We start from the raw sequence: 13,932 nt of genomic DNA, 5'->3' as shown, positions 1-13,932 counted from the left end.
AACTAGTCATCTAACAGCATTGTTTTACACTTTTGCCCGAGTTTTCATGGACTACACACTAAAACATACCTTTACATGAGCGCTGTAGTCTCTCTTGAATTCAGGGCCTGTCCTACCTCATGATGTTAAAGTCTCTCCTCCATCTTGCTGCTCCATCTGTCTGGACACCTACACCTTCACATCTGGACCAGAGGTGATTGTTTTCCTGGCATGGACAAATGAAACAGGGTGAACTAAGTTGGGGCACTTTAACCTCTGCATTTTTTTTTAACCACATTTCACTTTAGCTAACTGACAGTGAACTAGTGTATTTACCTGCCTCAGTGTTGGTCACCTCTCCTGGCTCGTCATGTGGACTCACAGAAGCAGCAGAGACCCATGCAGGAACTTCAGTCTTGAGGAGTCGAAGCCTGTATTTACTGACAAAGAGCCCAAATGTCACATCCACCGCGCCACTTCACGACTCTTTATTATGTTGTTAACTTAACAGTTAGCTGCTGCTAGGTTGCTAACGGCGAGCTAACAAGCGGTCGTTAGCTCGCCTCGTCCTATCGGCGAACTTTACATAACTTACCGGTCTCTTCCTGAAACGAGCTGCCTGCTCCACGTCTGTGACAATATTTCGTCTCTAATTTATTGATAAAAATCACTGGAGTACTGACGATAAATCCCTGTGGACGGCTTGCGAGCTTCTCGCTGCTGCTGCCGCCGCCTCTTCGCGCCGGGTTGTTGCGCAGTTCAATTTGCCCGACACACAGGTGACGTCATGGACCATTAATATCTTTTTTTTTTTTTTTTCGGAATCTATTTTAATTTGGCCACAACGATTTTGAATCATTTCTAGATGTTAGTGATTTCATATGTTACTTTTTTCAATCAAATCAAATCAAATAAACTTTATTTGTCCCACCAAGGGAAATTTGTCTTGGGCAAGTAGGGAGTTGTGACAGCTGCCATGTACTAGGCTACATGTAAAACATCCATACACAGTAGCCTACATAATATACAATAAAACAGTAACAGAGGCAAACATATCCAAGAGAAGAGAAAGAAAGAAAGAAAGAAAGAAAGAAAGAAAGAAAGAAAGAAAGAAAGAAAGAAAGTGCGGGGTGCAATAAATAGAGTATAAAATACTTAGGCTATAATACAAGTTCAAATAAAAACATACTAAAAACTAAAAGAAAGAGCAAGGGATGTTGGTATAAGCCAGCAGGTGGACGGGCAAACTGGATGTAATTGATATGATTGACTGATTGATGGGTTGAAGGGTTGATGGGCAGGGGATCCACAGCCATGGCCTCCCCTCTGCCCAGATAGGGGAGGGGTTACCAGAATGGTAAGGTCAGGAAAAAACAAAACAAAGCAAAACAAAAAAACACACAACACAGATTGTTTTTTTTTAATTGCTATATTAACAATTCATTATACAGAACAATACTGTTTTGGCCAGGGGTAGGCTAATATGGGTAGGATGATTATACACAAAAGAGTAGGAAGAAAATAAATAGAGAGTCAATAATAATAGAGTTTGGTTTCATTGCCTTTTGGTTTTCCAGTTCATCAATAGTGTGGAACAGTTCATGCAACATGCAACTATTCATTTTTATGAATGTGAAATTTACTTAAAAATTAAACAAGTTGTAGCCTACAGAATCAAGTCTTTTTTTTTCTTAACAAAAACAAAAAGACTTCTTCAACCAAATCTCAATATCTGTCTTCCTTTTTTTCTCTTTTTTTGTGCCGCCGTATAGACACAGACGGCAAGCAAGGAAACGTCACTTCCGGTTAGGGCCGGGGGGGAAAACAAACCGTTTTCCCCATACACACTCATGCAAAAACGCGGCATTTTAAACCTTTGTCAAACGCTTGTTCGCCGTCCTGTCTTAGTTTTAATCACATGTATATGCTGACAAAGAGCTATATATTAGAAAACTCATCACGATCTGGGTCGATTGCTGTCCGTACATCTTAAAATATAAAGTTTTCACAGCCATAGCCTACACCGAGTCAGCAGGGTCGGCAACCTTCACTTCCGGTCAGAGCGTTACACGTTTGGAGAAGATGAGCGAAGTTCCGATATAAAAGTTCAGGTTGTATTTTTTGAATTTATTTGCGGTGCAAAATAATACACAATAACTCAGGCAGTGTCTACGAGTGTCTAGAGCCGGCCGGCGGCGACTAAGAGAGCGTCAGAGCCGTGGGGGAAGACAAATATGACTGACTGTGAAATACCTAATATTTTTAAATGTACGGACAACAATCGACCCAGATCGTGATGAGTTTCTAAAAATATAGCTCTCTGTCAGCATATACATGTGATTAAAACTAAGACAGGACGGCGAAAAAGCGTTTGACAAAGGTTTAAAATGCCGCGTTTTTGCATGAGTGTGTATGGGGAAAACGGTTTGTTTTCCCCCCCGGCCCTAACCGGAAGTGACGTTTCCTTGCTTGCCGTCTGTGTCTATGTATTGGATACACTATCCAAGTAGTTTGAGCTATGACATTGTGTAACATCCTCCACCTTCCTGTGAACAGCAGTAATTCCTACTTTTCCATTGTGTTTTCTGTGTTGTTGCTGCTCTGACTTCCTTTTTTTCCCCATGAGAACCAGTCCAGCAGGTTCAGTAGAGGCAGGCGCAGGTTTGAAGTATTAGGCCATGAGGAAGGTCAAGTTGAGACGTGTCTTTTGCTGATGAGATTTGTTCCTGTTATCCTATTTTTTATTCTTTATTATTTGAATGGAGCCTAATCCTGGACCTGTCTGCCTACCCATCTTGTTCCCATTTGCCTCTCATTATTTCCTATACACCCCCAGTGTGCTGACTATCAAAAAGAAACTTAATTTGTCACCTGATGGTGGCTTGAGGAGTGAATTTAGATCAATTCCAGAAAAAACAAAGTACTGTGCAAAGTTAACCTCTTTTGGGATGATGTTCCCATTTATTGTAAGAAAAAAAAAAAAAAACCAAGTTACCTGTGTGCTTCCCCGACCACCATCCAACTGACACCAATTTTCACTTGGTCGGTACTAATCACACAAAAAATGAAACTATACTATACCCTTGTGGTCAAAATGAGGTACTTACACAAAACAATAATGAATGAATAATGGTTACGACACCAGTAACCAGGCTCATTACATAGAGGACTGGTATTGTCTCACACACATGGAAAGTCCCCCTGTCAGCAGCTTGGAAAGTTGGCATGATTTACACTTCACAGTTTAGCAAACAGTTAAACGACTGAGGATTTATGTCAATGTCTTTACACAGTCAGGACTGAAAGTGTCTTTTAGGGAAGTTTAGATAAGAAGCAGATGTGTGATTAATGAACATCAAGTGCACATTCAAGTTTTATAGTCTGTGATTATCTTGATCTCAACACACACATGACACAGGGGGACATTCCAACACAGATGGTTTAATAATTCACGACTCATTTCCCTCTCTGTTACAGACTCAAGGCCAGATATCTGGTGTAAACAGGTCATAAAACAGGCTGAGTGGCTGTTATCTACTTTCACCAGCAGCTGAGTTACGGAAAGAATTTCAGTTATCAAAACTCAGACAACACTGCATCATTCAACTTTGCCCAAGGTCAAACTTGTACAAACAACAACTCCAGGAAGTAATTTGAGCTATTATTCTGGTATCTTGTGTACAAGAGGTCAAGAGGTCAGAGCTCACATGGGCCTGTGGTTAATTTGGACTCGTTCCAAAGAGGAAGTTAAAAGTAATCTAGTTTAAAAGCTGATGCAGAAAGTTTATTTTTCTTTTTTTTATGGGAGTGATAGTAATTCCTACGAAAAGCCTGTGTAAATAATCTACAGAGATGTTCAGTTTATAGTCGACCAGTGACTGTGATGGTGGCTGCAGTTTGAGCTAATGCTAAGCTACAACCAGGAAGCAACAGCACCGAATCTCAACCTGAGTCTGGTTTTTCATCATCAATTGAGCAGTACACAATTTAAAAAGTCAAAAACACTGAGAAAAGAAACCGACTCTGAATCCAGCAAATAAATAAAACTGTTTATTTTATTCTTTCATTAGAAAAAACTACAGTAACATGTCAACATGTATCATGTGCCACGCACAGCGAGAAGCACTCATCTTTCTCCTGCAGCTGCATCAGAGCCGTGTTGTAGCTTCACGGCTGTGATTCCTGCATCAACATCTACATCATCATTTGAATTGAATTGCTCTTTGTCTGGCTCATCACCTGGGACCAGTTGCCGTGGGAGACCCTACCAGGAGCTGAACGCTCCAGACAACACAGCTCCCAGGATCCTCTGAGCTCACAAACCCCTCCACCACGGTAAGGTGGCAATTCACAGAGGGGGATGATTGCATATATAAATGTACATATATAGATTTACACTTCCAGTCGAGTTTGGACGTACATACTCATTGAATGGTCTTTCTTTACTTTCTACATTGTAGGCACATACTTTAAAACGTCAGAGATAAACTCTTGAGATACTTTGTTGAGGAAGTCATAAAAAATAAAGCAAAAACACTGAAAGAGAAGTTGTGCAAACATTGGACTGGAAGTGTACATACTATATGTACATTTATACATATGGGAGGGGGGGGGGATCATCTTTAAGTTTTCTCCGATTCATGTGTCTTCTAAGTTCCATGACGATCCAGGAAACCAAACAGGCTCCAACAAGTGGAGCAACAGCGACAAGTCCATAACGTCCTCTCATGTTTCCAACCACCTCTTCTCTATCGTCGTTTCCTCCATCCTGGTTTTCTCCTCCTCCTTCTTCTTCTCTTTTGCTCTGTCCATCTGCAGAGAGAAGCAATGTGAGGGTGATGAGTCTTCAAACTCCTGTTAAGACCTTATCTACTTTGATCACATGACTCAGACCAGCTGTTTCCTACAAAGTCAACATCATCAACAACATCTGGACAAAAAAACACGCAAACATCTGATCAACAACCAGGAAGCTGCTGCACCAAGACTCACCTGACTGAACCTCACCTGGCTGATGAACAGCCAGGTAGATGGTGCTGATGGGCTCAGTCTTTAAAATGGCTCTTTTCCTGCGGTTTGTTTTTCTCTGGAAGACTCGACACACGTACGTTCCTGTGTCGTTGCTGGTCACGTTCTTCAGGATCATGGACACGTCTCCGTCCTTCATCTCTCTGTCCTTCAGCTCCACCCGGTTCTTAAAAGATGGAAGCTGGTTTTCTGGAACGGACCACCCATCCCGGTACAAGAACACATATTCTGGTTCCAGTTCAGGTCTGGACCACTCAACAACTACGATGTCAGTGTTGCTGGGAGCTCGACACGGCAGAGAGACAGACTGTCCAGGTTCAGCTGTTTGGGTTAATGGGACTGAAACAGACAAAACACACAGAGCAGAGAGGTCAAAGGTCAGATCACTAAAGTGTATGTCATGTGAGAGCCAATAAAAAGTTGCATTTCATCACTGTAACCTGCTCTTTTTGCAAACACAGTTAGAGTTACTGCACAGTTTATACAGAGGGTTACAGAGTTTAGAAGCTTTACTTATTCATAGTTTGACATTTAATCACTGGACAAACATCTACATTCACTTGTTGCACAAAGTAGTTAAGTTTTTGATTAAAGCAGAAGTAAGTGATATATTTGTGTTAATATAAGTCTTAAATAGTTATATCTTACGACAGCAATCACTTACATAGAGTGTTTGGACCGAAACACGGGTCTGTCAGTCACTCTGCTCTGCTCTGAGCCGAGGAGAAAACATTTATCGTATCCTACAGTTTTTATCCAATGAGGAGAGAGAACGGCATGCAGGGCTGTGTGTGCAGCCAAGGAACGCCGTGAATGTGGTGACGTAGCGACGAGGACTGTTATGGTGCGTTCAAGGAAACTCGTAGACTCGTGTTTTTCCGACCTGTGAAGTTGTATCAGTTTGATCTGGTACGAGTTCACGGGTCGGAAGTTACGAGTGGCCGTTATAGTGACTTTCACAGGTAAAACAGGTCGGAAAAACACGAGTGGGTTGCCTGGAACGCTACAAAGTCGTAAGTTGTGACTTGAAGCTGTAATTTACGATTTCAAAAGCCTGCCTGGAACGCAGCATTAGCGAAAACGACCGGATCACTCACTTCTGCTTTAAATAACTTAATCCAGACTGTCATCCAGTGAATTTGAGGTGAATTAAGATAATATTCAAAAAAAAAAAAGAAAAAAAGATGGCCAACAGCTCAGTGACTCAGCAGAGAGAAATGGTTGTGGCTCCTAAACGTCTTTCCTCGGTTGTCTAATGTTTGTTTTCTTTATTTCTGTGAAAAGGGGTCATTTGCATAAACTAGGAAAAACTAAGGACCAGTCTGACACAGGATATCTTTGAGGCGCAGGCTGCAGAAGCCATGACACACCCATCAACCAGCTGTGACGCACTTTAAATTTCTTCCTTCAACAGAGACTCTGTCGCTTTGAATTTCACCCTGCTGCATAAAAACCTCTCTCTACTGTCAGGAGTCAGGACACTTGTTTTATATCCTCAATCTGTAACAATCTCTGTTTAAATCGATGTAGAAACCCAAAAGTATCACCAACACAGTGTAAAAATGTCGACTGTCCGACACAGCCCCCCCCTCTCCTTTCTTTCATTGGTAGCCTCTATGAAACGCCTTAACAGAAACAGTTTACAGAAACATAAAACAATGCACAACTCACCGTCAGTAGAAGACACAGGGACCCAGAGGGATAACAATATCCCTCTGAGTAACACCGATGTTACAGCAGACATCTCGATCCAGGGGGGCTTGTGGAGGGAGAAGCTGCTGGTGTGTTACTGACGGGAAAGAAGCTTCTCCAGAGTTTTTATACAGCGGGTGGAGCTAATCATTGGGGCGGATCTTGTTACAACTGCATCATGAAGTCACTGGAAGGTTCTGGAAAAGTCTTTGTGTTTAAAAAAAAAAAGTAACACATCCCCAAGAGAGACATATTTACACTCATATGAAATAATGTCATTTGCAAGGTAAAGTTTGGGAACATCCCCCCAGCAGCTGTTGATATGCAGCCCCTGCCATTTCAGTCACGCTGCAGTAACCGACAAATTTCCACTAGATGGCAGCGTGTTGACTAAAACAGCCAGGGAGAACCAGAGGGTGGATAAACTACACAGCTCCATTGGAGTCACCTCCTCAGTCTGACTTTATCTGGGAATCTTTTTCATCCAATAGATTTATTTTTCTTTGTTTTATTCATGTATATTTTAGGCTGTTTTACTGCTTTGTGTCTTCATTCTATAATTACCTTCTGGACTTATGGTCCATTCTAGGAACCTGATTTTATTTGTGGTTATTCATTGTATTTCTAGTTTTATTCTGGTTTCACTCACTTCCAAACCACAAGAAAACAACAACAACAGCAACAAAAAGAAGAAGAACAACAACAACAACAACATGCTGTCCAAGAAGGTGTGAAAGTGCAAAAACAACCTGTATCTGGTTTAGTAAAAAGGAAGTGTCCTTTTCACAAAACCACAGCAGGAAGACACAGCTTCTGCTGAGATATGTCTAAATTCATCTATAAAATCGACATTTTAGGATGATAATCACTCTCCTCATTAAATAAACAAAGTTATTTTAAATCATAATAAAATATTTTCATATTTCTGATCAAAACAGTACTTCTCAAACACAGCACAACAAAATCATCTCTCGTGTTTGTTGGACTGTCAGTGAACGCATCATTCTTATGTTCTTATTGGTACTGTATGCTCAGGAAGGTTTCACTTAACGCCCCCTGTGAAAATATCTCAGACCTGAAGCCGCTGAGGTGTCAAGATGGACGGAGCATCTCTGCTGTCGCTGCTCTGTGAGTCTTCTCCTTGTCATTGTTGTTTTAACTCCATCCATTTAGACATGCACTTTATCTATTTAAACTTGCACTTGCACTTTAGAAACTGGCACTTTATACCAGGCACTTTATAGATCACATGCACTTTATGTATAGGTATGAATGTGTATATGATTGTGAACCACTGTATAATTTTTGTGTATTTCTGTCTGTGTGTTACCTGCCAAGGGACTACGGATGCAAATTAGCAAGTTGCTAACTCTGACGCATTTACATTTGTGCACACGTACGAATGTTCATTAATGTGTATTGTCCCTTTTAAATAAATAAATAAAATAAAATAAAAAATAAATAAACATTTTAAGGGTGTTTCACAGCAGTAGACCCTAAAAAGTCAAAAATTATTCCATACAGAAAAATCGATAAAGAAAGAAAAATAATCATTTTTTTTAGAAATCAACATCCACTACGATAAGTTTTGTAAATCAGGTGTGTTATGTTCGATGTTAGAAGGACACTTCCTGTGTCTGGGATCACTTCATATGTGCAACAATTCTGTTTTTCTGAAATAATTTCTCTACTCTGTGATGGAGACATTGGTAACTGGGTAAATATCATAATTTTGTTCTTTGAAAACAAAGCCACTCTTTCGGTGTAATAGAGTACGTCGTGTCCCCAATACAGACGACCAGGTTGGTGTTGAAAAAAAAGAACCATTTCCTCTTTCCTGTCCTCCCCTGCTTCTCTAGAAACATGTCAGATATGAAACCTCAAACCAACCTGTCGTTTCTCTGCAGCTCTGACCTCCCTGCTGTGGCGCCCGGCAGTACAAGGTGAGAAGACTTCCTCTGTCACCGGTGTTGTGCTCATGTGGGGGCTGAAACCTGTTTTGAACATGTCTCATGTCAGTGCACCCTGAATGACAGGCACGTAGGTAGTGAAACCACAAGTCTCTTCTTCCTCTGCCATGACCAACACACTGATAATAGTGAGCTAGTCTTTGAGAGGCCAGAGGTCTCATAGCCCAGCAGGCAAGTGACACCAGGCCTGCAACTATAACCGAGCCTATTTTCAAGGCCTTTTCTCAAAAATTGCATATCCATAATAAAATGAGTATATCTCTGCAACCAGAAGATCTATTTGAATACTTCTGGTGTCATAGTAAAGGGAAAAGAGAAATTGATAATTGCTGAAATGTGTAGCTGTATGTGTTACTGGTGAAGAGCTCAAAACCTCCATCAAATGCTTGTACAATGTATGAACATTATCTTTGCAGTGGTTGATTCTGATAAAGTGAAGCAGTACAAAATGATTGAGATTTTACTACAAAATATTCAGGCGAGCTTTCCAAAATGTCCATTTTTGGCACAGCTTGGAACCACCTGCCACTATAAACCATTGTTTAATCTTTATTTTCACACAATTTGCATAAACTAACTGAAAAAGAATCAACTGGAACTAAATAACAACTACTTTCAAGGCCCTCTGTGTCCCTCTGTGTAAAGCTGCACTGAGAGCAGCTTATTTGGGTGCAGTTATGCCTGGCTCTATCTCTGCAGCGGAATGGTTGATTCGAGTGATTGACAGCTCATTCGAACCGTTAGAGCCAATAGAATAAGGGTTTACCCACGTTGATATTGACAGTACGGGCAGCCAATCAGAATCAGAATTCTTCTCATGAGCCACTCAGAATCAGTCTTCTCTCTCTGCCGTGCTTCTATGTAGCCGCAACTCCTATCGTTCCAATGTTTGTAGCCGGCTCTTTCAGATGAGCGGTAGCTGATGTGTTTTGCATAATGTACAGTAACACGAGCCAGAAATGTGGCGACTGGGTCCACACAGAGGTGCTTCATGAAGTTTGATGTTTAGTTGTTTATTTGAGTAGTGTTTGGGTCATAAAAACATGGTTTTTACAGGCTGTGGGCCAGCTTCTGCCGTTTAATTTGACATATATAATATGACTATATTCTTTCATAATTAGTGCAGTGGTGGCTCTGTGATGGTTCTGCATGTGGGGGATTTTGGTTTTTAGCAGATAAATCAGTACTCAGCCGAGGATGAAGCCTGTCTGTTGCCTGCCTGTTTTTTATTTCATATCTTTGCAAATTTATCAAAAAGGAACAAACTGAAATATCCTGAAGACAACTGAAATTTGGCACAGGTCTCTCTTGACCATCCATCACAGTTATGGCTTTGTAAAGTTCGATAGCTCACATACTGTAGATCCTCTTATCTGACAGCAGCAAAATAACAAAAAGTTAAATAAGCGAATGTGAAAACACTTTACTGTATGTCCTCCCTCTGTCCCCTCAGCTCGTCTGACTGTGAGTCCCAGCAGCTCTCAGCTGTTTGAAGGAAACTCAGTGTCTCTGAGCTGTGAGGAGGACGACAGCTCTGCTGGATGGAAGGTGATGAGGAACACAACCAGACAGCAGATGACTCAGTGTGGAGATGGGTGGGGACGACCAGATGGTTCCTCCTGTAAGATCAGCTACATCTTCCATTGGGAAAGTGGAGTTTACTGGTGTGAGCTGAGAGAGAGAGGAACAACCAGTAGCAGCATCAACATCACTGTGGCTGGTAAGATCAGACTGTGGAGTCAGTGAGTACGTTTACATGCAGAGCTTAATCGAGCTATGCTCAAAATTCGATTTTGGCGGACTGTCCTTGTCTCAATTTACATGCAACTGAGAAAATCGAATAACTGATGGGGTCCACCCCCTCATGTGGCGTCACCCGTCGTTTCAGCAGGTTAATACGCCCACCTGTCTTGTTGAATTTTCTGTCACCTCGTAAAAAACTGAATATAAACAATTTAGTAAGCTTAATAATAAATTCTCAACTGCAGTTCCCGACCTGACGCGCCAGTCTGTGAAATGCACTGAATCGGCGCTGACGTTGGGTTTTTTTCTTTACTTTGCCGGGTTTGGGCGGCTTCTCTGCTCCACTCTGTGCTGTCTCTACAGTTGTGGAGCATGCGCACATGCATTGTCCCAACCCATTGTCCAGTTCTACTCCGACTAAGGCGTATACATGACGGAGAAAATCGAATTCCAATCGCATTATCTGGGTGTCTTAATCAGAGTTCTCCAACTCCGATTTCAGTCGGACTAAGGTGTTTACATGCACTTCAGTTCTCCAGTTATAGTCGGATTAAGGCAATAATTCGGTTTTTTCAAGTGTCATGTAAACGTACTGAGTGTTGATGAAGCTGTGTGGAAATGGATCAACTGCTGTACTTTGTCTCTGTGTTGAGGTGGACCAGTGATGCTGCAGAGTCCTGTCCTCCCTGTGATGGAGGGACATGATGTCACTCTGAGCTGTCAATCAAAGGAGACCCTTCCCTCCAACGTCTCAGCTGATTTCTATAAAGATGGCTCCCTCATCAGGACTGAGCCTACACGTCACATGACCATCCACCATGTTACCAAGTCTGATGAAGGCCTCTACAGCTGTAACATCACAGATCATGGAGGGTCTCCACCCAGCTGGATCGCTGTCACAGGTCAGGAGGGTCACAGTTCAGGAGGCCACAGGTCAAGGGCCTCACCACTTATTTATCCACATTATCCACACCTGACCAGGTGAGATTCTCCCTACAGGAAAACCTATAACCTCAGCTCCTCCCACCTCTGCCTCAGCTCCGCCCCCCACATCCATTCCCCTCCAGCTTGTGTTTGCTCTACTTCACCACCTGGTTGTGTTCTGTCCATACGTCGTCTCCACTGTCATCATGGTGTCTTTGTATCGACAGAGAGCCACAGGTATGGTATCAGTTAATCAATCAATAAATCAATCATCCATTGAGTAACACCCATTTCTGTACTGTTGGTTGTTGTTTAGTTGCATTATCATCAATGACCTTATGGTGAAGTCCTGGCAGGAAACAACCAACCTGTCTCCATCTCCTTAGTAACAGCACCAACAACCCAGGCTGAGCAGAGACTGGCTGAGGATGGCGATGATGTCGTGGCGGTCACCACGGAGCATCACTTCTGAGCTGAACATCTGGCTGCTGCTGCCGTATGTGATGCTTGGCCATGCAGGAAGAAAGTTTTCATTGTTAATCTGTTGTTCTACTGCAGCACCTGCCAATGTGTTGATTCAATAAATACATATCATGTCAAGACGTTAACCAATACTCTTTATTGATATCAAAGATATTGTCTCAGATCAGGATCCAAATAACAATCCAGGATGTAAATGTAAACGCAACAAACCAGTAACAATATACATAATTTAAAAAGATAAATAAATACAGCAAATAACAATAATTAATCAAAAGTTTATTACTATTACATAGTGTTTGTAAATAATGGAGCTGTGTAGGTTGTCCACTGGCTGTTGTGTACTAGTGGGCTTGATTAGATGATTTTACCCTGCCACCTGGTGGACACTGTAGGTATAACAGTTTGTAGTGGTGTACAGTGTTGGGAGGGTTACATTTAAAATGTATTCCCCTACAGATTACTGATTACATGTCCCAAAATGTAATCTGTAATGTAATTAGATTACTCATGTAAAGTAATGTAACTTCATTACTTTCTGGATTACTTTTAGATTACTTTAAAATCGCCTGCCTAAGCGCCTTTGACTGGGACACTGAATTTGCTTTGAATGATCTTACACATGATCTTACTGTAGGCTACCGTGGCTTTAAACAAAAGCATTAGCAATAGGCTACATGTGTTTGAATTTGTCAAACCACAGTTTAATTTGTTATTAATCACCCAGCCACATTTACAGTAAATGTTTTTTTTATCGCCAAACACATTGAATTAGTGGGCTTAGGCTATATTAAAACTGAGCAGCTTTCTCTGCTCTACAGTTCAGACTACAGCCTCTGAACCTCCTACTCATGCAGAATACCCTAAAAAAATACATGTTTTTTAAAATAGGTTTTGTTTGTGAGTGTAGAAGCACGGGCAATTTTAGAAAATTTGGGGGGGCCCGTACAGCAAGGGGCCCCTGTCATGCCAAGGTGGTCTAGCTTGCAAGCAAAAAGACATACAATGTCTAGACATCCAGAGGTCATATAGACTGCAAAATAAACCCCAATTACACAAAGTACTTGTGTAGTGTGTGTGTAGTTGTATTCTTTGCCACTTACATAAGTGCATATCAAACTGACATCTGACACCACAGCACCTCTGCTCTGCCAATCTTGCTTAACATTTAATTTTTATAAGATTAGAAAACCCTCATATAGATATAAATAACAATCAAGCAACATTAGTAGAGCAGAATCAAAATGTACTTATTATCTTTTAAAACCTACAATAAAAACAAGCAAATAGAAGGGATATGCCTCTGTTTTGGACATATAGCCCCATTTCTCACAACCGGAGCATGTATCTGAAGCATACAGATCATAATTTCACCGATCCATCAAGTATCAACTATCCATCCTCTGCTTCACCATGTGTCTCTTTCAGGCCACACTGTCTTCTTCCACCACATCTGCCCTATTCTCATCTGTCTGTCAGATATTGCTTGAGCTTCACAGAGCTGATGTGTCCTGAGATTTTCAGCCTAGAATTAGCCTATCTTTCACAGCAGGCAGACGCACACACACACGCACGCACGCACGCACGCACGCACGCACGCACGCACGCACGCACGCACCCACGCACGCACGCACACACACACACACACACACACACCTGTTACTCTGCTGTCTCTCTCCTCTGCTCTCTGGTCTGGGCTGCCTGGTTCTTTTGGGCTAGGTGATGGACGGTCCAACCCGACCGGAGGCGCTGGTTTGACCGGGCTGGGCCTCAGGCGTCATCTCCTTTTTTATTTTTTTATTTTGGCCGGCCTCGCCTCGTAATAATTAATGCTAGTGTGTCGGTCCGTGTCGGGTCCGGGCTTCAACAACTGCGGGTCGGATCTGTTACAGCTTGACGAGCAGGGCGAGGGTGACACAAAAACTGTAGGCCTACTTAGGCCTTTTACAGTCTATGACTTAGGCCTACTGTAAACTTACGTCCCTGCTGAAGTCGGTGTGGTTTTGGAAACAGCGTGACGTTGCTGTTAAACATGCAGCTCATCATAAACACATGACAGTCCAAAACGTCATCCTGTCGCAGTTCATTCATGTTGTTTACCAGAGACCGGACATTG

General features: G+C 41.9%; 2 protein-coding genes across 2 annotated transcripts; one reads left to right on the top strand and one right to left on the bottom strand.

The window, feature by feature from the left end:
• Positions 1-4,016: 4,016 nt before the first annotated feature.
• LOC311001362 (butyrophilin-like protein 2) lies at positions 4,017-6,781 on the bottom strand. Its single transcript, XM_083992438.1, has 3 exons — positions 6,679-6,781; positions 4,972-5,346; positions 4,017-4,791 (listed from the first exon to the last, which is right to left on the bottom strand). Exons 1-3 carry the CDS (start codon positions 6,749-6,751, stop codon positions 4,571-4,573), a joined length of 669 nt encoding a protein of 222 aa, XP_083848564.1. The 5' UTR covers positions 6,752-6,781; the 3' UTR covers positions 4,017-4,570.
• Positions 6,782-7,759: 978 nt separating this feature from the next.
• Positions 7,760-11,874, top strand: LOC311001353 (sialoadhesin-like). The gene is made up of 6 exons (XM_083992425.1): positions 7,760-7,827; positions 8,607-8,642; positions 10,123-10,389; positions 11,066-11,314; positions 11,412-11,573; positions 11,723-11,874. The coding sequence occupies exons 1-6, from the start codon at positions 7,797-7,799 to the stop codon at positions 11,806-11,808; spliced, it is 831 nt and encodes a 276-aa protein (XP_083848551.1). The 5' UTR covers positions 7,760-7,796; the 3' UTR covers positions 11,809-11,874.
• The last annotated feature ends 2,058 nt before the right edge of the window (positions 11,875-13,932 follow it).

Source organism: Trachurus trachurus (assembly GCF_905171665.1).
Source record: "Trachurus trachurus genome assembly, chromosome: 18".
Taxonomy (NCBI): domain Eukaryota; kingdom Metazoa; phylum Chordata; class Actinopteri; order Carangiformes; family Carangidae; genus Trachurus; species Trachurus trachurus.
This window is presented reverse-complemented; position numbering and strand designations above follow the sequence as displayed.